General features: G+C 35.1%; 1 protein-coding gene across 5 annotated transcripts; it reads left to right on the top strand.

The window, feature by feature from the left end:
* Positions 1 to 556: 556 nt before the first annotated feature.
* Positions 557 to 27,087, top strand: eps15l1a (epidermal growth factor receptor pathway substrate 15-like 1a). Of its 5 annotated transcripts, XM_081384913.1 has the most exons (26): positions 557 to 591; positions 2,119 to 2,160; positions 2,252 to 2,341; positions 2,423 to 2,470; positions 2,550 to 2,645; positions 2,724 to 2,789; positions 2,886 to 3,011; positions 4,527 to 4,586; positions 4,873 to 5,115; positions 5,193 to 5,350; positions 5,437 to 5,593; positions 8,745 to 8,807; positions 9,365 to 9,450; positions 11,356 to 11,428; positions 12,498 to 12,659; positions 12,747 to 12,944; positions 13,166 to 13,330; positions 14,541 to 14,646; positions 14,860 to 14,910; positions 16,090 to 16,226; positions 16,318 to 16,378; positions 17,625 to 17,707; positions 17,890 to 17,980; positions 20,787 to 20,945; positions 23,375 to 23,391; positions 23,990 to 26,972. In XM_081384913.1, the coding sequence occupies exons 1-26, from the start codon at positions 565 to 567 to the stop codon at positions 24,134 to 24,136; spliced, it is 2,712 nt and encodes a 903-aa protein (XP_081241039.1). In that variant the 5' UTR covers positions 557 to 564; the 3' UTR covers positions 24,137 to 26,972. The 5 variants fall into 5 exon arrangements, with proteins under 5 accessions (XP_081241039.1, XP_081241038.1, XP_081241040.1 ...); XM_081384912.1 differs by lacking the exon at positions 23,375 to 23,391 and having other exon boundaries at positions 20,787 to 20,992; positions 23,990 to 27,087; XM_081384914.1 differs by lacking the exon at positions 23,375 to 23,391 and having other exon boundaries at positions 23,990 to 26,984.
* The last annotated feature ends 668 nt before the right edge of the window (positions 27,088 to 27,755 follow it).

Below are 27,755 nucleotides of genomic sequence, written 5' to 3'. Positions count from 1 at the left end.
GTAATGCATTAACATTACTTAATCCGATTACTCTTTGATGTAACGAGTAAAGTAATGCATTACAAGTACCGTGCATTACGTAATAAGATTACTTTTTTGATGTAACAGTTAATTTTTGATTATTCTGAAATCAGAATTCACTCCCAATCTAATCAAATTTCAGTGTCTTTTTTTTTTTTTTTTTTAATTCAGTTGTTTACTTTCTATAGGTTTTATAACATTCTAAAAGCTCTTAATTCCAGAGATATTACTAACTGGTAGGTTATTATGGAACAATAATAAAACAATGCATTGACATTTACTTTTTACTTTTGATACTTAGGCTAAGTAGCCTACTTTTAAAAACGAGTAGCCTACTTCTGTACTTAAAAGTAAAAATCGGTCTTTACAAAATTTTCCTTTTAACGGAGTGATATTTGACCAGTAGTATTTGTGCTTTAACTCAAGTAAGGAAGTTGTGCACGTTATCCACCTCTGATTACTACTATTATTATTATGTGATGGTTGTCCTCTTCAGCCCCCCCTCATTCCCTCATCCGCTGTTTCCGCAGCAACAGGGAAAAGATGGCAGCCCTCGCGACCCTCACTCAGGTAATACCTGCTAAAAACACCCATTACAAGACAATTGTGAGGAAAAACACCGGTATGTAGAAATAAATCTAAGAATTAGACACGAATCGATCTCATTATTTGCGCTACCGGCTTGTTTTATCGAAATTTATAGTGAAAATGTCACGGGCCTCGTATGTCGGGCTCAGATTGCTAACCGATTAGCTCCCTTTATATCGCATGTCTGTGATAAAATACGAAAAAAGCAACGTAGTTTTCAATGAAATTTGCGATAAACATTCAGTAGCAAGAACATATAACGATAACAGCCATTTATATGAATGAGAAATATAGTAAACCGAGATGAACTAATGTAACTAGCTAGCCGCAATATAACAGAACATCACTTTATATTAGAACACTTTAAAACTGTCAAGACGCTTCACGTATAAAGTCGTAATTTCGGTATATGTTTATAGTACAATAATAAAAGCTGCTTAATTATACCGAACAACATTGTAATATTGATATTAACTCTCATAGCCTAACGTTATATGATAATGGGTGTTGAACCGCTAGTTTAGCTTAGCGGTGATGGGAATTAGTGAGCATCAGTAATCTTACTGGACTGCCTGCCTTATGAATTGTAATGGATTAAATTGTATTGTAAATAGTTATGTGCACAACACATATTAGAATAAATATATAAAAAATCAATTACATGTATTATTATATTGCATCACCAGTGTTATTTTAAAATTATGTAAATAATATTATAGTTTTTATTCATATTTTGATTGAGCTTTTACTTTTCACTTTATTTAATTTTAGGTAAAGTTTTGATAATTTTATGTGCTTTTGTCATTTTTATTATTATATTTGGCTTTCATTTATTTTTTATTTCAGTTTAGTTGTAGTTATTTTAGTACTCCAATTATTTGCCAAGGCAACTGTTCTAAAATGTTCACGTTTAGGTTTTGAATCCAATATTTATATTTTATTTAATTTGAGCTTTTCTTTTTATTTTAACGGCTTTAGTTAAAGGGTTAGTTCACCCAAAAATGAAAATTATCCCATAATTTACTCACCCTCAAGCCATCCTAGGTGTATATGACTTTCTTCTTTCAGCCAAACACAATTGGATTTATATTAAAATGTACCCTGGCTCTTTCAAGGTTATAATGGGAGTGAATGGATTTTGAATCCCAAAAAAGCACATCCATCCATTATAAATAATCCATACGGCTCCAGGGGATTATTAAAAGCCTTCTGAAGCGAAGCGATGCGTTTTTGTATTAAAAATATCCATGTTTGTAACTTTATAAACTATTATCACTATAACTAGTATATTGATAACCCAGACAGATGTTGGTCCCCATTGACTTCCATTGCATGAAAAAAAGAAGAAGAAATACTGTGGGAGTCAGTGGGGACCATAAATTGAGTAAATGGGTGAACTATCCCTTTAACAATTACATAATAGTAAAATTAATGTTACAATTCTCAATAATCAGGCATATTTGCCATATACCCTAATTTATTTAATCATAAAGTTTCTCTTTCTCTTAGCTGTCAAGCGGGAACCCTGTGTATGAGAACTTTTACAGACAGGTAAGGCTATAATTCTGTTATTCTAAATTTGTTGATTATCTCAGTGATCTTTTTTTAGTACATTACTCTTTGTTTGCGACAAAAACCATAGGTCGACCCGGGAAACACCGGGAGGGTTGGACCTACAGAGGCTGCCTTGTTCTTGAAAAAATCAGGCCTGCCAGACATCACATTAGGAAAGGTTGGTGTTTGGGTAGATCAATGCACAACTTGTTCTGAAATGATACTTGGATATTCATAATCACCAAATGTTTCTTCTCAGATCTGGGATTTAGCTGATCCAGATGGCAAAGGTTTCTTGGATAAACAGGTAAAAATGTCATAGTTTATAAGAGCATCAGTTAGGATTAGAAACTGAATGCTAACTTGATCCCGTTGTGGTTTATCAGGGGTTTTACGTTGCTCTGCGACTCGTGGCGTGTGCGCAGAGCGGGCACGACATCAGCCTTTCCAGTTTTAACCTCCCCGTTCCCCCTCCAAAATTCGTAAGTCTCCGGGTTTAGGGTTGAATTCATTGAACTCCACGCAGCATGAGCTCACAGATGATCTCATTTCTGTTCTAGAAGGACCACAGCAGCCCGTCACTGAGTTCTGTGACATCAACCAGTGAGAGCCACTGGGCTGTGCGGGTAACTTATTTTGATTGGTTATTGGTTTTTGGACCGCAAATTAACAAAAGCCTTTATGATTATTTATCCTAAATCCTCTTGGTTTTGTTTTTTCAGCCTGAAGAGAAGAACAAATTTGATGGTATTTTTGAAAGTCTTGCCCCAGTGAACGGATTACTGTCCGGTGAGAAGGTCAAACCAGTGCTTATAAACTCCAAACTACCTGTGGATGTTCTCGGAAAGGTAAAATTCAAATAGGTACTTAAATGAAATAGTATCTATCTATCTATCTATCTATCTATCTATCTATCTATCTATCTATCTATCTATCTATCTATCTATCTATCTATCTATCGTTCTATCGTTCTATCTATCTATCGTTCTATCTATCTATCTATCTATCTATCTATCTATCTATCTATCTATCTATCTATCTATCTATCGTTCTATCGTTCTATCGTTCTATCTATCTATCGTTCTATCTATCTATCTATCGTTCTTTCTGTCCATCCATCCATCCATCATTGGGGAAAGTTACTTTTAAAAGTAACGCTTTACAATATTGGTTTACTCTCCAAAAAAAGTAATGAATTTACTTTTTATGGAAAGTAATGCGTTACGTTTCTTTTGCCTTACTTTTTCTCACCTGGGCTGATCTTGCTTGTTTGAAATTTTTTAATAATGAAAACCAAAGTTCTATTTTTGGCAAATGTAAAGACAATATAATGTTTAACACTCTTACTTCAGCAAATAAAACCTAAAAACAAAGGAAACACAAATTTGATGTTTATCTAAAGTCATTTTTGCTTATTATTATGGTTGAATTGGATCATCGAAGGTCAGCAGCAAAGACATTGGTTAATAAAGTGAGATTAAATACATAAAGTATATTTGTGTTATTTAACATGTTTAATTATTGCAGGTTCGTGTAATATTCAGAGTTTGCATTTCACTGTTTTAAGTCATTTTGAGGAATACACATCGCACACAACGCCTCTGCCTCTTACTCACGATTCCTCTCAACATGGGGACAGGAGAGATGTCAGTCTGTAAATGGGATAACAAAGTAACGTGCGTTACTTGTTTGAAAAAGTAACTCCGATATTTTGTTGTAAATTTAAAAGTAATGTGTTACTTTTGTTTTTTATATATAATACAATAGTAAGAATGTAATAAATACTAGGGATGTCCCGAGCCAATCGCAAAGATCAGTATCGGGGACAATTAAGCATTTTTTTGATCGGTATCTGCTATCCTAAGCCCGATCCTTTTTACGTCAGCTGTCATGTTGGTGTTTTTTTCCAAAGTTTTTTATTGCAATTATGATGCTTATTTTACATATAAAATACAAGAAGTATATATAAATAATTGTGACCACACAGCCTGCTTACAATGTCCATTGTAACAGATGTTTACAATGTCTATATAGATGTTTACCAATGTCTATATATATATATATATATATATATATATATATATATATATATATATATATATATATGACATTGATGGATGTAAACATCTGTTACAATGAAAATACTTTTTTGTATTTTATATGAATACTCTGTTTTGGCAGATACTCAATATTCAATAACTCGGATCGGATCGGGGCACAACAAAACTAGTTCGGGACGTCCCTAATAAATGCATATCATTTAATATACAATAAATTCAAATATTTATTTGTAGTTATTAATATTACATTTTAAATTTTAATCGTTAAATAAAAATATCATTATTATATTACTGTCTGATCAGGTGTGGGATTTGAGTGACATAGACAAAGACGGACACTTGGACAAAGATGAGTTTGCAGTGGTGAGTTATAATTTTTTGTGTTATAATAAAATCACTCATAATAGCATACTACATACAGTTATCCCATGATGCAATGCACTCCTCTTCATCATTAAATATATTATTATTAAAAAAAGATGCTGTGAAATAGTGTTAAGTATATAAACGTGTGCAACAGTAAATTTGAATTTTGTGTGTATATATATATATATATATATATATATATATAAATATGTATATGTAATATATGTAGGCAGTAAAAAGAAAGTGTTAAAACGCCATAATGACATCAATTTCTTTTGTCCAGGCTATGCATCTGGTGTACCGGGCCCTGGAGAAGGAGCCCGTGCCCTCCGTCCTGCCCTCCTCTCTCATCCCTCCATCTAAAAGGAAGAAGTCCTCCGGCTCTTTGTCCAACATTGTGCCAGTGTTACCAGGCAGCCCACCACCACCTAAAGACAGCCTGCGCTCGACCCCCTCTCACGGCAGCATGAACTCTCTCAACAGCGCTGGGAGTTTGTCCCCAAAACACACTCTCAAATCCTCACAGGTATTATTTGTGTGTTTTCATTTTGATGATATACAGAAGAATTGAAGATGGTCTGATGGTTTAACTCTAATCATCAGCATTCGGTAAACTGGGTGGTACCAGTTGCAGACAGAGGGCGCTATGATGACATCTTCCTCAAAACTGACTCTGACCTCGACGGCTTCGTGAGCGGTCACGAAGTTAAAGATATCTTCATGCATTCAGGCCTTCCTCAGAACCTCCTGGCACATATTTGGTACTATTTCAAATGTGCTTTTGATTTCTTTTCACTCTCGCTGTTGTGATTGTCACATTCATCGCTTCTTCTGTTGTGTTTGTCAGGGCTCTGGCGGACACTAGGCAGATGGGCAAACTCACACGCGAGCAGTTCTCCTTGGCCATGTATTTCATTCAGCAGAAAGTGAGCAAAGGCTTGGACCCTCCACAAGCTCTGACTCCAGACATGATCCCACCGTCCGAACGCGGAACACCGGGACCTGTAAGTCACATGAGCACGTTTACAACTGCTTGCTTATAATGGGCTTCTGCACCTGACTGAAAGGTTGCAGGTTTGAATCTCAGAGGAAGTGATCCATGGTTCATGAAGACTGTACATGTAATAATAAGTGTACTGTCTTTAAATTAGTAGTATCTGCCTAATGACTGCTTGAATGAAGTGACCTGGTCCAGAGGTGTAATTGTAGAAAAAAAAAAAGTTTATTGAAATTAAGCAAAAAATAAATAAATATATATAATAAAAGAAAATAAATAAATGAAATAATAAAAAACGTAAACTGGCAGGATTCTGAAATAATAAGTTTAAGTTGAAGTACTAAAATTACTAACACTAAAGCTGAGATAAAAATAAAGCTAAATAGAAATATAAAAATGTATTAAAAATACAAACACGTAGCAAAATTACTTTTATGAAAATTCTTAATTTGTTAATTTGTCTTAATGAAAATTACTAAATTAAACTAAATGACTAAAACTGAATTAAAACAAAAAATAAAAACTAAATTAAAATATTTATTATAAATACTATAACGGTATTTAAATAATACTAAAATAACACATTGTTAAAATCAAAACATTGTTTTGCATAAAGAAAATGCCTGTTTTTGCCATCTTTTGCATTGTGACGTTATTTTCTTCATGCAAAAATATATTATTTAGATGTATTATTTGTCATGTATATTATTTATATTTGTTGTACTGAATTGAATATAAAGATGAAGTAAATCTCATCCTGACAATAAAATAAATCTCATTACTGTAATACAATAATAAAAAAAAGGGTCTGAGAGGGTCTGATTATAATTTAACCAACAAGTAAATAGGAAATAAGCGAATCAGAACACTGCGCGCCAAACCAGCAGTATGTGCGCAAGTCAATACTGCCGACGTTGTCTTTGCTGTATCAGGCTATATATATTATGTTTAACATCCAAATGTAGATGGTCTGTCGGCGCACAGAGCCACGCAGTCGCAGACAGCACGTGAAGTTCGTGAACACCGAATTCCCTTTTCTTTCTTATCTATTTGTGTTTGAACAGACATGTGCACGAAAAAATAAGCCAGTGTCCGTCTCAACGAGTTTCCCCGTAAACGCAGTCAGAATAAAACGGATGCGTGTCATTACCGGTATTAGATACGTGCATTCGTCTTAAAGGGACAGCACCCAATATACCTGTAGCTGTTTGTGTCACCAAAGTTAATCAAACAACAGAAGAGAAAGAGAAAAATCACGTTTTGTCAAACGATAAACTGTATTAATACTAGAGGTGGGCATAGATTAATTTTTTTAATCTAGATTAATCTAGATTAATTTTGAAATTAATCTAGATTAAAATGGCTCATTTGAATTCTGCCGAAGGCATTCAGAATATGTGTGCTACCCAAATAATGACTATAAAACTAGGCTAAGTCTTTTAAGAACGGGTTTCTCAAGCCAGGTGGCGCATTAGACCAGGGGCTCATCTCCTGTTTCCAAAATGCATCACAAACTGCTTGAGAAAGCTGTTCTACTCATAGACTGTAAAAGGTTACTACTGTACTGTTTCCGTCCGTGGGTAACAAAGGCCTATGTTATTATCAACTACTATAGGCTATCAATTAGGGATGGGCGATATGGCCTAAAATCTATATTGTGATATACATTTCAGCCTCTTGCGATAACGATATACAGTATATTATAATAAAACCATTTCAGAACAGGTTACACAGACCCTGCTAAACAACTGCTAAATTTATATTTTTAAAGGGTATATGTAGTTTTGAGAACATATATTGTGCAAAACTGTAAGTATACAACATAATTTTGCAGATAAATAAAATTTAAGTACACTAGCTGCAGAGATCTTAAGTAGGTCTAATGTTTATTATAGCTTTGAGCTTATGAAACCCCAAATTTAAAGTTATAATATTGTCTAACTGATGTCTTTTCAGTTAAAAAGAAACACAACAACGATTCTTAAAATCGGGCGTAGACAGAGATTATGTGTTAACGTTACACCACTAAGATATATTGGAATGAGAATAATACGCGCGCGCTGGTATTCAGTGATATCATGTTTCGTTTTGAATTTGAGGTGGTAGAACGGATTAGTCGTGTGTTAACTTACCGAACCGTTACCCCACACACTCGGATAAGTCCAAATAATGGATGTTGCAGTTTTCACTTTCAGCCGTGTTTACTTAAGATGACGACGAATATGCGTTGCAGCCGGGTTTACCTCGCGGCCGCGGGTAGATTGCGTCATCATAGCTTGTGTAGTAGAGCCATCTCCCAACCCAACTTGGGGAATAGATTAACGGCGATATTTTTTTTATCGCGCGATAAGAGTCTCGCGTTAACGCCGATAACGGCCCACCACTAATTAATACTTAATACAGTTAATTTACCTGAAAAACATAAAGCACTGCTTTATTTCTTGTGTATTTGTGTTTTATTGTATTTATATTTGTATTTTGTTTATTAGTTTCTATGCAGATGCACTAGGCCTTCCCTACACAATTACCCCAGTCATCCTAGAATTATTAATTCTTTACAAAAAGAGCTATTCAAATCATCAGGTGAAATTGTTTTCAGGAAGTAGCAGTAAAGCAAGAAGAAGAAGTGCAAGATAGTTTTTCTAAATTTCATTTGACTCTGTGCCTATAGGGGTGGGTTGGGGATGGTGGCAATGTAGTATCTGGATATTTGCCGCGGGACGAGGGCTTCGATTACCTCTCTCTTTTTTGACCATACATGTGTTTGCACCCCTGACTATGCTAATAAATATTTAATTAAAAAACAAATATTTCATTTATTTATAATTTTTTTGCATTTCAGTCTGAAACAGTCACAGTGAAAATAAAGCTGATTGAAACGGACTGATTGAAAATAGTTTGAATTTTCCTTGTGTAAAATGCAATTTCACATTTCAGTTAAAATATTTTATTGATCGATTTTTGTATTTATTTTTAGGTACCCACCTACATTGACTCAGTACATAAAAAAAAAGAATGAGCAATGTGAACGGAAACAATATCACTATAATTTAAATGAAACAACTGATCACAATACAGATTTTCTCTTGCTTTAATGGGTTAACGTGAAATAGCACAGTTTTGTCCCTCATTTGAAGAGCTTCCTCTGTTTTTTTCAGAGTCTGTCAGGATATATGACACCAGTGGGCTCTGAGATGGCTGCACTGAGCGAGATGCGCCGGGTAAACAGCCTGTTTCTCTCTCTCTCTCTCTCTCTCTCTCACGTTCTTTCATTACATGTATTTCCATTTCTTCAGTTAGGATTTCAAACCCTAAATATTTAATAGATGAAACTGTAGTCATTCACAATACATCAAGAGAGCCACTAACATCTTATCACGAACGCAACCCGAATATCTTACCAAACAATCTTCTGTTCCTTTTCATCCACGTTTCAATGCTGCTGATGTTTTATGCCGTTATTCGCTGGCTAAAATCAGGCAATAATGTTCAAGTTATGGGTAGGTAACGTTTAGAAAAAGACTGAACAAATGCTTTCGATGGTCTGTTAGCCGAGACGTTGAGTTGGAAAGCATTTGTGAGAGATCCAGTGCTGTGAAATGGTGCCGTGTCTTGACTTCCCCATGTTCTGAGCATCAGAGGTGGAAGACAAGCTCGTCTCTGCTCCCGTGTGGTGGCTCCTTGCTGTTCTCTACCCTTCTGTTTGTGTGGTGCTGTGCTTGTGTGTGGTTTAAATGCATCAGGACTGACTTTCTGTGCTGGACCCCCCCTCATACAGGACAGCTCCAGCTCTGTGGGTTCAGGCGAGTTCACCGGGATTAAAGAACTGGACGATATAAGTCAGGAGATCGCACAGCTGCAGAGGTAATACAATACGCTGGCATTTAAAGGTGCTCTGGGATAGATTTGAACTGCCAAAAGAATAAAAGTTCACATCATATGATTCATTATTTTTTTATTATTTTTTTTATGCATTTTTTTACAACCAATGTCATTCTTTACAACTATTCAAAAGGTTTTTTTTGGTGGAAGAAATGGAGATTTTTTTTACCAAGGATACATAAAAAAAACAAATGTGTCTTATAATGTGATTTTATATATATATATATATATATATATGTATGTATGTATGTGTGTGTGTGTGTGTGTGTGTGTGTATATATATGTTTATATGTATATGTGTATGTGTATATATATATATATATATATATATATATATATATATATATATATATATATATATATATATATTTATAATAATTTTGTATTATAATTTATAAGTTTCTATGTAAATCCATCAAAAAAAAAAAAAAAAAACCCCAGATGGAAAACAGTATTTTTAAAGGGATAGTTCACTTTGAAATTAAATTTTGGCAGTAGTTTCAATTTTGATATTTTTAGGTCAAACCGTTCTTGTCTGTCAGTCATATAATGCAGGTCTATGGTCACTGTCTCAAAGAGCATGCACAGAGTCCAAATTAAACAATTCCCCATCGTCCAAATTAAACAATTCCCCATAGTAATTGATGGCCTAAGACACGAAACGAGCGGTTTGTGTGAGAAAACAAACAGTATTTATATCGTTTTTACACTAGATATTACACTAGATGTCGCCCTAAAGACATTCGTTCCAATGAACTGCCGTAGCCAAGGCGACATCTAGTGTATATATCTATGCACCAGTCTGCGTACACGTAACACAGCAGGATGCGCGAGCGCCCTCAGATCACTTGGACGTGGCTGTGTTACAAGAGGTACAAACAATATAAATACTGTTTGTTTTCTCACACAAACCGCTCGTTTCGTGTCTTAGGCCATCAATGTGTACTTACGATGGGGAATTGTTTAATTTGGACGATGGGGAATTGTTTAATTTGGACTCTGTGCATGCTCTTTGAGACAGTGACCATAGACCTGCATTATATGACTGACAGACAAGAACGGTTTGACCTAAAAATATCAAAATTGAAACTACTGCGGAAAAAAAGACACCTACATCTTGGATGCCCTTGAGGTAAGCTAAAACATACCAAAATTTTATTTCAAAGTGAACTATCCCTTTAACTATTTCCCAGATACTGCGACAAAAAGCAGTGTGTATTACAATCACTGTGCGAAGTGTGAAGATTTTAAGTACTTTTTAATTAATTTTTTAAGCTAAAAATTGTGTATTGCTAAACAACTTGCTGTTAAGCAAATGAAATTTAAGCTTAGCCTCACAAATTTTTTTTTTTTTTTTTTTTTTAAATTGCACTTGCAATTGAATGTAATTTCAGTTTTTGCAGAGGCGCACATTTTTTTTCATTTTGCCTCCTCCCATTTTTGTTGTCCTCCATTTTTCTCAGTGGCCCACCACACCAAACCTAGTATATTTGTCCCTTCTGAACAGTTCCCCTATAGATGACCCTGAAATGACCCTCATGCTCACATGCACACTTCAGAGGAAGAGGAAAGGTACCTTGAAAGCTCTTGGTGGTGGATGAGTTTCCCTCTCCCTGACAAATCCTCATCTCACCCCCTTCCCCTCTTCACAGTGTCCGTTTAATGTGTGTAGTTTTTTTTTTTTTTAAAGAAATCTCTTGTTTCACTTGCTTATTCATGCTGCCTCAGCACTCTTGCTTTCACACACTGGGATACACTCAGGTAAAACCCTCTCTTGGCTGTCACGGTTCTTGTTTTGTGTGTGAAGGAGGCAGGTATGAGGGATGTTTTCTAGTTGCCAACAGTTGATAAAGGTTTTCGCGTTTCTTTTTCAAATTATTTCAACAGAGAGAAATACACATTGGAACAAGACATCAGAGAAACAGAGGAGGCCATCAGGCACAAAACCACAGAGGTTCAGGTAAACCTGGCAGTGCAATTATTATTTATTTAATTATTATGAATTGTTATTTTTATTAGTAAGTAAACAAATATACTGAAAGTATTATATGTGTGTGTGTTTATATATATGTGTGTATATATATATGTGTGTGTGTGTCTATATAAATGTTTTAATTTAATATAAATATTATTAAAATAATCAAAGCATTATATTAATAAAAAAATATATTTAAAGTACTAATATAATAGTATTTTATTATTATTCTATGATAAATATTTGAAAAATATACTTAAATACTTAAACTTAAGTATAAGTAAATATACTTATATACTTAATAATAATTAATGTAAAAAAAAAATTTATTTGCGTTATATCAGGAAAATATACTTAAAGTATTATTAATATTTAAAGTAAAATGCATATATAAATGTATTTTACTATTATATACTTAAATAATATTAGTTTGTCATTATTTATTGTTTTGTAATATTAATTATAAAATATACTTAAAGTATTCATATTTATGAGTAAATGCATTTATAAACATTTTAATGTTTTATAATTATAATAAAGATAATTATTGTACTATTATTATTTGTATTATAATTATATTAACATGTATTACATTTGTGTAATGCATATTATTTAAAAGTTATCTCATTTTTATAAATGTTCTATGATAAATATATTAAAATACACTTTATTATTATTATTATTATTATATTTAAAAGTACAAATATTTTAAGTATATTTTCCTAATTATAATACTACAAATCTTTAATATTAATATATTATAAATATTTAAAGTAAAAATACATTTATAAATGAATTTTACTATTATAAACATTTTTAAACTAATCTTATATTATTATAAATATTGAAATTGTATTCATTGTTTTGTAATTATATTAATTATAAATATATTATTTAATAAATTTGATCAATCATTTTTTATAAACAACAATGATGTGAAATGTATTATTAATGCACTATATTTAAAGGTATCTATTTTTTAAATGTTATTTCTTTTAATATGCACAAGTTATATGTTGGCTTCGTTGTTAACTGGATGTGGTTTGATGGACAGGAGATGCAGAATGATCTGGACCGAGAGGCGTCCAGCCTCCAGGAGCTTGAGGCCCAGAAGCAGGACGCTCAGGACCGGCTGGAGGAGATGGACCAACAGAAGGCCAAGCTTGAAGACATGCTTAATGACGTACGGCAGAAGTGCCAGGAAGAATCGCAAATGGTGAGCGAAAACAAAACAAGACAATTTACTAGATCCTCAGATGACATGTTGATGAACGTTAAACCGATCCATTCTATTTCTGTTCAGATCTCATCCCTGCAGAACCAGATCCATTCGCAGGAGTCCGACCTCCAGAGCCAAGAGGAAGAGCTGGGCCGGGCCAAAGCTGACCTGAACCGCCTGCAGCAGGAGGAAGCGCAGCTAGAGCAGAGTCTACAAGCTGGCAGGATTCAGCTAGAAACTATCATAAAGTCTCTCAAAGCCACACAGGACGAGATCAACCAGGTTGTGACTTTGGAACATTTGATGTATGAAACAAAAAGTGTACGCTAGGGGGAGACAAACCTCTAAAGATGTCTGTTATTTCAAACGCTTTCATGCAAATTTGATAACTTAGGAAATTAGAAGGCAGACACCAGAAACATAGATACATTTAATAATGTCAGAAGAATGTGCTAAGCATGTAAGTATGTAACACTTAAAGCTGATGTGTGTGGATGTTGCAGGCACGGAGCAAACTCTCCCAGATCCAGGACAGCCAACACGAGATCAGTAAGAGCATTGAGCAGTACAGCAGCACCTTGAACGGGACCCACGGGGGCAGCATGACCAACCTGGCCGACATGAGCGAAGGTTTCCCAGAGAAGGAGAACGGAGGTTTCGGGGCCATGGTGAGATGTCTCTTGTGTGTTTTTTTCTTCTTGTTGTTGTTGTCTTTAAGTATTTAAGGTTGTATTTTAGGCCTCTCTCAGAGCGTGAATGTCAATAAACTAAATTTGATCGTAAAACAATATTTATATATTTATTTTTAGAATGCACAATACATCATAGTAGTAAGAATATTGCACAAGTTTGAATGTAAACTAAGTTGTATAGTATCATACTAAATCAATGGGTTATTAATTGTAGTATCAAGCTAGTATGCAAGGTCTGTACCAGTAAAAAATGTAGTTTTTTAAAATATTTATTTACATGATTATTTTGTTAATACATATATATATATATATATATATATATATATATATATACAATTTTATTATTAAAAAATAATAATACAAAAATATGTTTATATATATATATATGTGTATATATAAAATACAGTGTGTGTGTGTGTATATATATATATATATATATATATATATATATATATATATATATATATATATATATATATATATATATATATATATATATATATATATATATATAGTGTGTGTGTATATATATATATATACACACACACACACACTGTGTGTATATATATATATATATATATATATATATATATATATAAAAACATTTTTTTTAAATATATGTAAAAAATATATAATAATGAAAAAACATTTTATACACACACATTTGGTATTAATATATTATTATTGTTATTATTTATTATATAAATTATTACTATTTATTATGAATGATAACTTATGTTCATGCTCATACTTTCTTCCTAGCAAGCATGAACCTCACTACTCACGTGATTGCAATTAAATTCCTGTTGACATTCTCTGGTTTCTGATGGAAAACGTGCTTGCTTTTCTTTCTGAATTATGCCTCGCATGCAAAGGTACAATTTGGAAACCCAGCACTGTCTGACCAACAGATCTTCTTATGTTTTTTGGAACAGCTGAGACTTAATCTGCAAAATGTAGGCACAAAATGACTGAAATTTATACTTCATTCTTATTTCAAGTATTTTTTTCTCCACTGAGTTAGTGAAAGAGAATATTTTCGGCTGGACCTCGAACACAGTGTTGGCCTACTTAGACAGTTTTTTGACTAAAGCTAGATTCAACTAAAAAACGAATGTGACAAGATTTCTACAATGTCTTCCAGAAAGGAAACACATTGGCTAATGGTAATTTAAACTCATTACAGGAGGACCCTTTCAAAGTGAAGACCACTGTGTTCAACAGTGCCCCTCAGGAGATGCACACGGACCCTTTCCAGTCTGAAGACCCATTTAAAACAGACCCATTCAAAGGTTGGTTGTGTAATCGTTTAATCTTTCTCTCTTAATCGGCTCAAATTAAATACAAAGGGTCTGGATGCTATACTACCCGTTTAGTTGATTATTTAGGGTTCACCATGGCAATAAGTAAATTCATTCCTGTTTAATTTCAAATTCCTGTTGTGTGACACATTTGCGAAGTCTATTAACCGGATCTCCCTCTCTTTTTTGTTTTGTTTGTTGTAGGTGATCCATTCCAGAATGACCCATTCTCAAAGCAGACCGCCACAGTTGCAGGTATCCAGTTCAACAAAATGCATGAAGTGCATACAATTTTATTTATCCATACATATATTAGTGTTGTCAAGCGATTAAAAAAATATTCACACATTTTTCTGTAATTCATTGTGATTAATCGCACATAACATTAAAGTTTATATTAAAGTAATATATTTTCTTATTGTAAAAATATCACAGGTAATCTCCAAATTAATGTGGAAACAACAAAGAGTTATTGAAGAAAATTTAATATAGGATTAATCCTTATTAAAGCTACAAAAGTGATTCAGTCAAGAGCAGTGAGATTAATGTTTTACATTACGTTAATGACAGACATAACAGCAGCAGGTTTAACAGGGTGCTGTCACTTTAAGATCTGAAGCACATGACTCATACTAATGCAGAGCAGAACTGTTGGGCGTTTGAATGAATATGTGTTTTGAGCGAATCAATCAGGTGATCTAATGATTCAGTGGCTCATTCATAAAGAGAGCCATTTACTTCAATCCTGAATGAAATTATTAATCAGCCGTTTGAACGGATCGAATTAATGAATGACTCAACAACCTACTAATTTAGACGTTTACCACTAGTACTGTATCTACTGGCAGTTTTACTTTAAAAAGTAAGAAGCATGGCTGTTGTAGCCTAAAACTTTATGTGTAATAAATTCTATGTTGAAGACGTTCTGTGTTACATTTAACACAGTGACTTTAAATAATCTTTTGGGGGTAATTTCTCAGCCAAAGTTGATGTGCGATTAATTAGATTTAAAAATGTAAAAAATGCTGTTGCTTGACCGCCCTAATAATAATATTAATTACATTTTAAATAAATGTGTATGTGTGTGTGCATAGCAATATAAATGAATTTAATAATGAATGAATTCTGAAATGCCACTCATTGTTGATGCATGTAACGGTTTCCTTGCAAGAAAATGTTTAAAATGGAATATTTCATTTCTGTTTATGAAAGACACCACAGTTCTTGCACAAAGCTTCATGGTATTGAACACCATGTTCAGGTACCTTGGCACAGTTCCCCCTTAGTAATAAATGAGGTTTTCAGTTCCCCAACTCTCATCAAATGTGGGCTAAAGATAGAAACATGATAAGATGATATAATGTAGGCTAAATGATGATATTTGAATGCAGAAATGTCCCCTGGACAGTTACATTAAGCTCTAAACTCTCTCAGATCCTTTCGGCGGAGACCCTTTCAAAGAAGCCGACCCATTTAGGACCTCTTCCGAAGATTTCTTTAAGAAACCCTCAAAGCCGGACCCCTTCAGCAATGCCGATCCTTTTAGCAAAAGTGCCACTCTTCCCTCAAAGGTACCCAGAAAATCAACAACATCACATTAATCCCCTTCAGGTTTGAACTTTTGGCTTATGTCCCAACTATGTCTTCTCTTCTGTTTTTAAGAGTCATCATTTCTCTAGTAACGACCCCTTCATCTCCACCAGTCCGAAACCAAAAGGCCCAGGTACTGTTTGCACGACGTCTCTCACTTACTCAGCTGAATCATATCATCCCTGCCACTCCCTTTCTTTGAAGATGCTGAGCGGAGATCAGCCTCTTAGTTTCCGCACACAACATTCTGTGAAACTGATCTGGCATCAGCTCAAAAAATGCCTTGTTTTTACTCGCGAACGTCTTGAGGGACATGCTCAGGGTGCATTACACAACTCAAGATGCAACTTTTACACCTCGTGCCCACACTGTCTTTTTTTCGAAGACCACTCAGAGAACAATTCGAGTGTGCTTGTGTGAAGAAGCCGTCAAAAGAGTTCCCATGCAGTGCGTCCGCTCGCATGCCCTTTGGCTGCCCCAACTATGTGAAATTCCTCTGCAGTTTCAGTAAACAGTTAATGCAGCATTCGGTTGCAGCATTGTTGAACACTGAGGCGATGCCAGGAAATGCTCAGCACATTTTTTTAAACATTTTTTTTAAACCTGTGGGTTGAAGGCAAAAAAAAGAAGAGAGAAAACAAAGCAACTTGATGCTTGTCTCAATTTTGTTTTGAATTTTTGAAATGGAAAATATATACTCCTAATTGATTGCTTCGGTATGCATCTTATTTTTATTTAATTGCTATTGTGATTAAGGGAAGGAGTGTATATTAACCACACTTATTGACTTAAATAATGAAATAAATGTCATTTTATTTATTAAATTAGATGTTAGTCAATAAAAGTCTTCAAATACTTCAGTGACCCATGACCATAATATTATTTTAAATTTTATTTTTTTCTCATTTAATACTTGAAGTATTTATTTGGCCACTTTAATTGGCTTATTTTTTATTTAAATAAATAAATATATATTTTATCAGTACTTTAATTAAATCCTTTCATTTATTTATTTAAAAAAAATTGTGATAAGATAAAAGTGGTCGAAAAATCAGTGACCTCGCCTTGAACTTTATTTTAAGTAATAAAAATATAAATAAAAGGATTTTTATTTAAAGCAAATTACCACTTTTATTGACAGAGAAAAGTGGGAGCAGGTTAAGAAATTTCCTATTTTATTACAAAAATGACCCTCAAATATATCTCAAAACATTTTAAAATGTCTAACGTAATTTTTTCCCCCCCATGTTCTTGACTTTTAGTACTATTACAGGCTGTTTTGAAATACATTTGGGACAAACTGTATGATACTTATTTTCTGTGGACACATTTAACCATAGAAGATGCATGCTTCATTTGTTTTTCTCTGCCAATTCCAGATTTCTTTGGTACTCTGGACCCGTTCGGGAGCAGTACATTCGGCAGCAATAGCGGATTTGCAGACTTCAGCCAAATGTCGAAGGTAGTGAAAAACTTTCATTTGTTATTTTTCCATCTTAAGCATAATGGAACTTAACTTTCTCACGTGCTTGCAGCATGACATTTGTAAGATGTGGTTTTGATTGATTGTTCCACCCATAATTTGCGTGGTTTGCACCTTATACCCTGATAACGTCCCTCTGCTTCTCCTTTCCACTGCGATAGGGCTTCGTAGATGACCCCTTCAGTCGAAAACAAGACATGCCAGCCCTCCCGCCCAAGAAAAGCGTGCCACCGCGGCCCAAACCACCCAGTGGTAAGCATTTAACCTTCATCTTGAGGCCCACAAACAAACGGTGACCCTTTTACCAAAAAGTTTATATACATATCTAACCATAAAAGGTGATTAATCAGACTAGTTTTTAGTATCTAAAAGTAAATGATTACTAAAACTATACACAGCTGTTGTGCTGGGAACCTGGTGCAATAAACAAAATGTAGACAAAACAAGCAAGCTAAACGAGCAACATGAAAGACCCGTCGAATGTTGTTTGGGTGGATCACTCTCTACGCTTTTGACACTGATATTTAAGAAGAAAAATCTTCAAAGTGCAGCGGTGACATCTCTTTTAACTAGTTATTTGTTAGCAGAGAGAGTAAAACAGCTTTGAACAAAGTTGTTGACGTCAGTTCACACACGTTCACGTTTTGGAAGTCTTGCAACTTCAGGCGAAACTGAATTTTGCCTGTCAATAATAGTATCTAAGACATCCTCGCTCTTCCTCCGTTGGTTGTCAACAGGAAATCGAGGTACAACCTTAATATTTTTTTAGTTAAGCTTTTTATTTTTTTATTTTTCCAGTGCGCAGTGGCGTGTTCTTATCTCTATCCCAACTCCAAAACGGTGCACAAACAAACCTGAATGGAAGGATTCATTATCACTTGGAGAAAACGAAACCTGCGCTGTTTCCTCTCTGCAGTCGGCAGTTGGAGGAAAAGGCGAATCTGTGCTGCTCACTCTTTTTCTTTTCTGTTTTTTTTTCTGCAGCAACATGGTTTATTTTTTTTTATCCTAGAAAACAAGGGAGTGCTCTCCTGGTGTAACCGAGGTTTAAAGTTGGGTATAGAGGTTAGAGAAAGAGGTTTGTTCGGTGTGCTCAGGGTGGTATAGCTAACATGCTTCGATGATCTGCGGTTAGCATGCACTGCCAGCACTGTGCGCTGATCTACACACCCCTCCCCACTTCCTGTGTGTGTGTGTGTTCACACACTCTAAGTGGGTAGTGTGGCCTAGCTGCCACAACTTTTCACACTTGAGTATTTAACATTTGAACCTTTCCCCTCTCTTAAAACATATTTCGAACAATATAAGTGGCGTTAAATTATGTATACCATAACATTTAGATATATACAGTATGTTTTGAGCAGTAACATGCTTAATGGCAATAGTATACTAACAAATTGAATAAAAATTAAAAGAAAATATGCAATAGACAAGCAGTATTTTGCTGATTAATTCCAAAAAAATTATAATCTGTAATTACTTGAATTTAAAATGCAAACCAAAATGTTTGTAAAATTGATTCTTTTATTTGTGTTAATGCATTGTATCATTAAAGAGCACTGCTTGTTTTTGACCTCTTTCCCCTCAGCAGGGTGGAGTCATTTTGTGGTTTAGTATTCCGTTTACTGACAGAAAGAAACTGATTGCTGGTCTGGTATAAAAACAGCCCTATTGAACATGCGGTTAACACCTTTAGAGGAACCAGCAACCAGTTTGAAGTTCTCACAAGCAAGTGAATGCCAGTCTCGGCAAATGGTGCAAGAGGGGGGGAAAAAATGAGTATGCATAAGCAGTTTTTTTTATCCGAAGATCCTTGCCGGTTTGTGATTACATTTCTTGCGCAAATCTCTAAAATAAGCAAATTGCTTGTGCAAAGATTCTGCTTTCCTATAAAAGAAATAACAGCGTTTGAGCCACATTTAGTGCTCTTGTTGGGCGTGTTGAAAGAAACCGACATTTCAGTGTTGTTTTGAATCAAGATACCGCATCATACACGTTTGAACCACTGTGGGATTTTTGGTTGAGCTTGTGGAGAGATGTGCAAATGACAATTATTTGATGATTATTTATTTAATAATTCAATATTATTAAGAATTACACTACCATTCACAGGTTTTGGGTCGTGAGATTTTTTTTTGCTTTTGTTTTTTGAAAGAAGTCTCTTCTCTTCACAAAGGCAGTATTTATTTGATCAAAAAATTTGGTCATTATTGTGAAATAATATTACAATTTAAAATAACTTTTTTCTATTTTAATATATTTTTAAGAGGATATTTATTCCTGTAATGCAAAGCTGAATTTTCAGCATCATTACTTCAGTCTTCAGTGTAACATGATACTTCAATCAGAAATCATTAAAATATGCTGATTTACTGCTCAAGAAACATTTCTTATTATTAATGTTGAAATAAAAATCTGATAAATGGAAAGTTCATAAAATATTACATATTTTTTGTAACATTTAAATGTCTTTACTGTCACTTTTCATCAATTTAATGGATCATTGGGGATTGTATTACTATTTATATATTATTCATAATAATATTAGTAATACTTGTTTGAATTTTAAAATGTCTTAAAGTCATCAGACTGGTTTCTTCTGTGCTGTAAAGACCTGGGTTGGTAACCCAATTTTTGTAAATCTCATTTCAGTTTTCTAAAGTTATTTCTATTATTATTATTATTATTATTATTATTTAGTAAATAAAGCAATCAGAGCTTATTTGACAGTTATTATGAAGTTATACAGTCAAGGATTTTAAACCCATGAAATTTCACCTAGCACAACGGAAATTAAATGCAAAGGATGGTTTAGACCAGGGTTTCTCAAACTTGGTCCTGGAGGGCCACTGTCCTGCACAGTTTAGCTCCAACACTGACCAAACACACCTGAGCAAGCTAATCAATGTCTTCAGGATCACTAGAAACTTACAGCTAGGTGTGTTTGATCAGGGTTGGAGCTAAACTGTGCAGGACAGTGGCCCTCCAGGACCGAGTTTGAGAAACCCTGGTTTAGACACTCTGAATCTTTTAAATGAAAATTGCTATTTCTCAACAGGTAAAAGCACTCCTGTAAACGTGCCGGGATCCGCAGATTCGGCCAAGACCAGCGATCCCTTCCAGCCCTTCAGTGCCGAGCCCGTCGATCCGTTTCAGAGTAAAAAGGGGGTTGGAGACCCGTTTAGTGGCAAAGACCCGTTTGCTCCATCTGCCTCAAGTAAAGCCTCTAAAGACTCTTCATTGGGTTTTGCTGACTTCAGCTCTGTAAGTTGAGCTTAGTGATACTCTTCTCTTGTCCGGTCCACTTGTTTCTTTCCAAAATCCAATTAAACCCAACCAACAATCCCAAAAAAAAAAGTGCTTTCTAGCGATCATCAGTGAGGTTTCCTAGAGCAGACCGCACCATTGGCTTCTGTACCGCTCAGTCTGTCGCCTTGTCCCGGCTACTCATTTATTTTCCTCCATGTCTGCAGTCCATCTATCTGTGATTAACTCACCAACGCACTGAATTTGGGATAATAAGCCCTAATCAAGCAGCCAGACATCTCTCTCTTTCAGTGACTCAAATGCAGTTGTTTGTGGTGCACATGGGTATGATGTCATGTCGTTTTGCTAAGCACTTGCACGGGCTTGTGGGAAGAGGAGCAGTCACACTCGGTGAAACCAAGCGCCCCAGCTAAGCTAATGTGGCTTCTCGCTGTTCTTCTGTGACTTTTTTATTAGCTTTGATGCAAATGTGTCTTGTTTTTTGCGGAATGTATTTAAAATCAAGAGATAGTTTATGCGAATTTTAGTTTGATGGTAAAAATGTAGTATCTTGCAAAACAGGGGTTTAAAATCATACAGCAAATTATCAGATATTTTCATGTTTACTTGTAAAACGTCAGTGTTCATCATTAGAATCGATGTGAACATGTCAGTATTTTTGCTTTTTAGTTTGCATCTTAGAGAAACATGCATTTTCTCGAAACCCAAAAGATTGTTCTCTTTTTGTACTAAATTTTTTATGTCAGTGTTTTAGCTTTATTGTCTGCAGAATGGACTGTCTCACTGGCTCCTAAAGGAAACCCGTTTCACTAGCGTCAATGTTTGAAGCATAATCTGTGCCCAGTGTCGGTATTTTAAAATGTCATTAACACGAAAGTCTGTTAGCTAGAACAAAACGTCAGTGTTTATAGTGTTATTGTTGTGTCTGATGTCAGTATTGTCGCCTTTTTTCTTTTTGTCTGCAAAATGAACAATCTGATTGAAGACTGCAAATTTTCTTGCATCCTGAAAGTTTGTTTGCTTAAACAACATCAGTGTTAGTGTAATCAAAGTTCGTGAGGTCAGTATTTTCGTCTCCTATTTCGTTCAGTTTGTTTTACTGATGTGTCTGTCTATTTGCGCCTGATGGTCCGTAAAGTTGAGCCGTCTGATCGTTTTCTAAAAGAAACGTAAATTTTCTTGCATCTCAAAAGTTTGTTAGCTTAAACAAACATTGGTGTTTGTATTATTAATCAAAGTTTCCAATATCAGTATTTTTGTTTCATGATCCTGCAGCTTTGATCCTCTGATTGGCCTTTATTAGAAAAGTTCATTCCCTCGAGCAAATCGTTTATAGAATTACCAATGTTAAAAAAAGCATGAAGTTATTTTGTTTACTTTCTTATATCAAGCAACTCAGCCTTCTAATGAAGTCCTCCTGAACCAACTTTGGTTCTCACCGTTCTCTTATCAGTCATCAGTTCATATCTCAAGAAGTGTGGGCAGATTGCATTGACACATCTGCCGTGTAGTCACACTTCCACAAGTTAGTGGAACAAGCGTAATCATCATTATCTTATCTCAACCAATGTGTTTTCAGCTCACATAAAAGTTGTTTTAGGAGGATAATTGAATTCAAAGTATTCCCAAAAATGACTGAGATCCATTTTCGAAGTTGATAAGAGGAGATCGTATGACGTGGGAAGTGTCAGTATCACTACTCAGCTCTCAGGCTGTTGTTTTCTGCGCATGGGATCAGTGTGCGCTCCATACTGCAAATCCGCTTTGATCCTAGTGTTTGACGTAGCATCATTTTCATCCGCCCTGCCTCCTGTCCTTAGTATCGCTTTGCATGACTTGGGTGCGATGGACCTGCTAAACCATCTCTGATTTACCATGTGACCAAAAACTCCCTGGAAGAACGAAAATTACATCGTTTACAATGAAAATTTGGATTTTTACTATAAATCTAGCAGTATTATTACTTTTTCTTTTTATTAAACCATTCATTTAAAACAAATTATAATGTCATTTGTAGCTAGAGTTTATGTATGTGATATAAAAAAAACTCCAGGGTGGTTTAGCAATGCTCTCATGCTCCTGCAGTCAGCTTAGTGTGCATGTTGTGTTGCATATAATATTACGCCTATTTATCAATGTACACGATTTGAAAAAGCTTTGTAATGTCTTTTCCTTCTGTCATTTTCTTGCTGCATGAGATCAATGCACGTTCATGACATCATTCGCTATTAATGACCAATTAAAAAGGTCCATCATGAGTCATCAGTGGTAGTGGTCTGTTGGTGTCCAATCGGCATTTGTGTGCAGTTCGGTGGATGGTTGCGTGGTAGTTTGGTGTAAATCTCTTTTGTGTTTTTTAAATCCATTCCTCTCTTGCAGGAACTGAGCGAAATAAGGTAAGATCTGTCTGAAAATGTGGTGAATCTTTCTTGTCTTTTGCTGTTTTGCAATTTCAAATGAAGGTCACTGACAAAGAAATGTTCAAAATGAGCCATGCATGCTTAAATTTTTCATTTGTACACGCGTGAGATCAAACTGTGCACTTTAGATTTTTAATGTTTCATCAGCGGATATTAAGCAAATTGATTTCTGTACCATTATCAGCACCGAACAGATCTGCAAAAATCAAAAGTTTCAAACGGTCTGCCATTGTTAGGACAAACAGAGTCCTACCCCAAACTCACCTCATTGGTTGATTCAATGTCAGATGGATTGGTGTTGCTAATGGCACAGAAATTACATGCTTAATGTTTTTTGATGACTTCTAATATCAAAACACTTTTTGGTAAAACGTGGCACAAAAAGATTATTGTCTGTGTAGCTGTTTATATATATGCAAATATGTGTAATCTATGTACCAATTTAGTACATTTAAACTGGATTTTTTTAAAGCACTGTACCGATCAGTTCAGAACGCAACTTCACACCACTGTGCAATCCCCAATTTGGGACCGATGGGTCTTAATGTGGCGTGTTCCTGTTTTTCCGGCCCAGTTTGGTAATGAAGCCCAGCAGATGGAGTGGGCGAAGCGGGAAAGCGAGAGAGCGGAACGGGACCGGCTGAAGAGACTGCGCCAGCAGGAGCAGGAAGACCTGGAGCTGGCCATCGCTCTCAGCAAGGCCGAGATGTCCAACGCCTGACCGCCATCCCCTCAGATCCACCCTTTCTGTACACTACAGCGAAGATTGTGTGCGTGCGTGATGGACCAAGATAAAATACTTGCAAGTGGGACACAGTACCTGACAGTTTCAACCTCTATCCTTTTGTGTTCATGTGCAGGAGGGCGGCCTATGGTTTGTGAATCAGCTAACTCATTCTACATGCACTGCATTAACCTCTCAGATGGAGTATATAGTTTATTTAAAGTGTATTAGTGTGTGTGTGTTTGTGTATGAATGTGTATCAACAGAGCCATGGACATTTTAAAGACCATTATTGGTCTCTGCAGATCACTATCTCCACTGGTGGGGAAAAAAGGGACTGAAACCGCCAAGAAAGTTACGGTTTGATCCCGGTTCGTACCAGAAACTTGAATTACCGACGCTACGAGCCCTTGAGCAAGGCACTTAATTCCAGGTTTCTTCTTGAATTCAATCGCTGTAAGCATACTGTAAGTGGATTTGGATAAAAAGCATCTGTTAAATGATAACTTACTGGCCCTGGCTGTAGTCAGTATGGTACACACTGGAATTACAGCAGAGCCTGCAGACTAAACGTCTGTAGGGAGATCTTGACGTGACGGAAAGCTTGAACAAATGACAGTGTGATTTCGAAAGCGTCGTTTAAGAGTTTGATTCAGAAGTGAACTTGTTTTCTTTCACAGAACTGTTCAGATGAGAAGGATCATCAAAACTTCTACAACTGCACTGATTGTTTAAATATTTTTTATTTTACCATGTTAAAATGTTTAGCTGGTTAACACTACTGCAGGACTCAACAGTAAGGTTTTTTTGGGGGCCTCATGACAAAAGTTATTCTAGAATTTATTTTATTTTCCTTTAAATGTTACATTCTCTTTAAAAAAAACATTTCTGTCTATTCGATTCATCGGTTTGTCGTATAATTTTATCAATTGTTTTATCGATTACTCTGTTCTATATATCATTCTATCTATTGTTCTTTCATACTATCGTTCAATTGATCTATTGTTCTATCTATCGTTTTATCTAAATGTACGTACAAAATCAACAAGTCTACGATTTTTGGGGAAAAAAGGACTGCAAGTGACTTGCCAACTGGCCTGAAAGTCTTTCACAGATGCAATGAGCCAGCCTTTTTGTTGAGTTCTGCACTATAGTGTAAAATTTGGTTGCATAAAACAAAAACAGATGCCACCATGAGGGAACTGACAATAGATTTTTCCGTTTAGATTTTCGTCGTCTTCAATTCGTTAATTTGTAAGTGTGTTTCGGCATAATTCGTGGCATAGTGATATTATTTTTGCAAACGCATTTTTTTCTTCTTCTTTAAATACGAACATCTGCCGAACGGATTTAAATGTTAAAATGTCAGGAGTACTAAACCCCTGTTGGTAGGTAAAAGCACAAATTAGCCAAAATAAATGAATATGCGGCGATGTGAACTTTGTGAATTCAGGCGCAGTAGATTCCTTTAAAAAACTGGCAATTGCTGTTGTCGTTTACTGCTTGCTTTGCCCTAACTTTTAGTCGGCATTGAATTTGACTTGAACGTTTTGGTGATTGGTACTTCCTGGCACATTTCAACCCTGCGTTTTTGTACGATTTAATTATCGTACTACGTAATATCAACGTTTTTTTTAACGTACCATCTGCTGTTCTTTAACAGTAGACTGTTTTACTGGTACTATTACCACGTTTTATCCGTGAATCTGTATTCATTCATCCAACCTTGAATCATTGGAATAGCTGTTACTTCGGTTTGAATCTGTAATGTGGTTGGTCATTACAGGTTGAATTTTTCTGCGTGATGATTGATGCTAATTGTGGACACAAATGTGTAATGTTAAGACGAACAACTGTGACATATCCCAGTACACTGCTAACTTTCAGCTACGTCATCTTTCTGTTTCTTTTTTTTTTTTTTAGTTCGTTCCTCTTTTTTTTTTCTTTACTCCCAATTAGCTTGTGTTGTTTTGACCGCAAATAGCTGCTTGATACTCCCTGGTCATGTTAGTGTCACACTAAACAGTGTTACTTTGTCTTATTTAAAATGTATTAGATGGAGCCTAGCTCACAATGAAACTCGTGCGGTGGTTTTTGAACCCTGGTTTATCTGATTCCAGTCCTACACTAATCTTCAACCGTACGTCTTCAGGACTTGAATCGAAAGCCAGTGTGTCTCAGACACAGATACGTCAGTTTTTGGCCTATGAAGGTTTTTTTTGACGTAATGAAGGCAAGTGTGTTATTCATATACTGGGGGCTTTGGTCCCGGCTTTTTTGCCTTCTACTGTTACAAAAATAAATAAACAAGATAACCGAACCATAAAAAAAAAAAAAAAAATCGCAAACATTTTGTTAGCGCTCCTTTTATGCTGTATTTGTCCTTTATACCTCCATTGTGCAATAGTTTGTATATTTTATTTGTTGTAATACCTGTACATTCATTTAATGTTTTCATATCCTGTTTTATTATCCATGTTTTATTTTCTCTTTTTAAAGAAAAAAGAAAGTGAATATTTTTTTAGTGACTGTCATAATTTTGGGCTTATGTCCCATAAAACTCGAGCTGAATGCATTCCTTTTTGGCCTGCCTTTAACCCCTCGCCTGTGTAGATAAGACCGATATTAACCCGATAGAGAAATGATTATACATAAACCATGTATATTATGTGTTATATTTGTCCTATGAAACATGAGTAACTGCACATGTGTAACTCTAAACATTTTAAGGATTTCAGACTGCATTGATAGTGATTAGTGATGCTTGGATTCCTTTGGAAATGTTCATGCTCCGTATGTTGTCCCTTGATTTCACAGAATAAACAAAAGATAACATTTCAGACGCATGTATATGTCACTCTATTCAATTCACATGTGTTTGTCTCAAATGGTGTAATGTATAACCAGAAACCCCAAAATTTATTCGCACACTTAAAAATGTGTAAATGTCACTTTGTTGACTTTTGACTTTGTCACTTTTGTCTGTCTTTGTGTTTATAGTAATCTCACATACTTAGCCAAATGTATCTGCACCTTAAGTAAAAACGTGTCCATAGTTAAATCTGATGAACTAGACCTCTGAACTTGAAGGGAACTGACTTCACACTCCAGACCAGTTAAAATTGTAAAGAAAATCGCTTGGAAAAATGTTGTAAGGAAAGGTCTAGCATCATTTGTTTGCTGATGCCACTTGGTTTGATATTTGTCAGTGTCTTTCATAAAAATTAAGCGTGACTTTTATAAAACTTGTTGGGATCATTATTTTTGGGTTAAATTGTGTCAGGATTTGTTTTTCTCAGTAGGCCCAAGGTGCAACGGTAGGGGAAATTCTTGTATAATACTGCATATTAAATTGCTTTATTGTATCTACTAAAGTCAGAAATCCAATCTGAATGCAAAAAGACTGAGTCATACTTGTAAAGCTACTAGTTTCGTGAGGACTTCCTTGTAGCCCAGTGGAAACTATCTTGGAACATGAGAACCTGCACGCAGAATGTTAACTGTAACAGGAAATTCCGAGATTGGTATTTACTTAGTTTTGCGTGCTTGTGAACTTTGAGTATCAAACCGCGCCAAAGAGCCTCCCAGAATTGACTCCCTATGTTTATTCCACATG

The sequence above is a fragment of the Scardinius erythrophthalmus genome, assembly GCF_964197995.2.
Source record: "Scardinius erythrophthalmus genome assembly, chromosome: 14".
In the NCBI taxonomy this organism is placed as follows: Eukaryota; Metazoa; Chordata; class Actinopteri; order Cypriniformes; family Leuciscidae; genus Scardinius; species Scardinius erythrophthalmus.
This window is presented reverse-complemented; position numbering and strand designations above follow the sequence as displayed.

What these genes read in the sequence shown, in the direction of transcription:
- eps15l1a (XM_081384912.1), top strand. Translation starts at nt 565, where the DNA reads ATGGCAGCCCTCGCGACCCTCACTCAG. An exon ending in TAAAACAGACCCATTCAAAG is followed by an intron (nt 14,647 to 14,859) that starts GTTGGTTGTGTA and finishes TGTTTGTTGTAG; the next exon opens with GTGATCCATTCCAGAATGAC. An exon ending in GCGGCCCAAACCACCCAGTG is followed by an intron (nt 17,981 to 20,786) that starts GTAAGCATTTAA and finishes ATTTCTCAACAG; the next exon opens with GTAAAAGCACTCCTGTAAAC.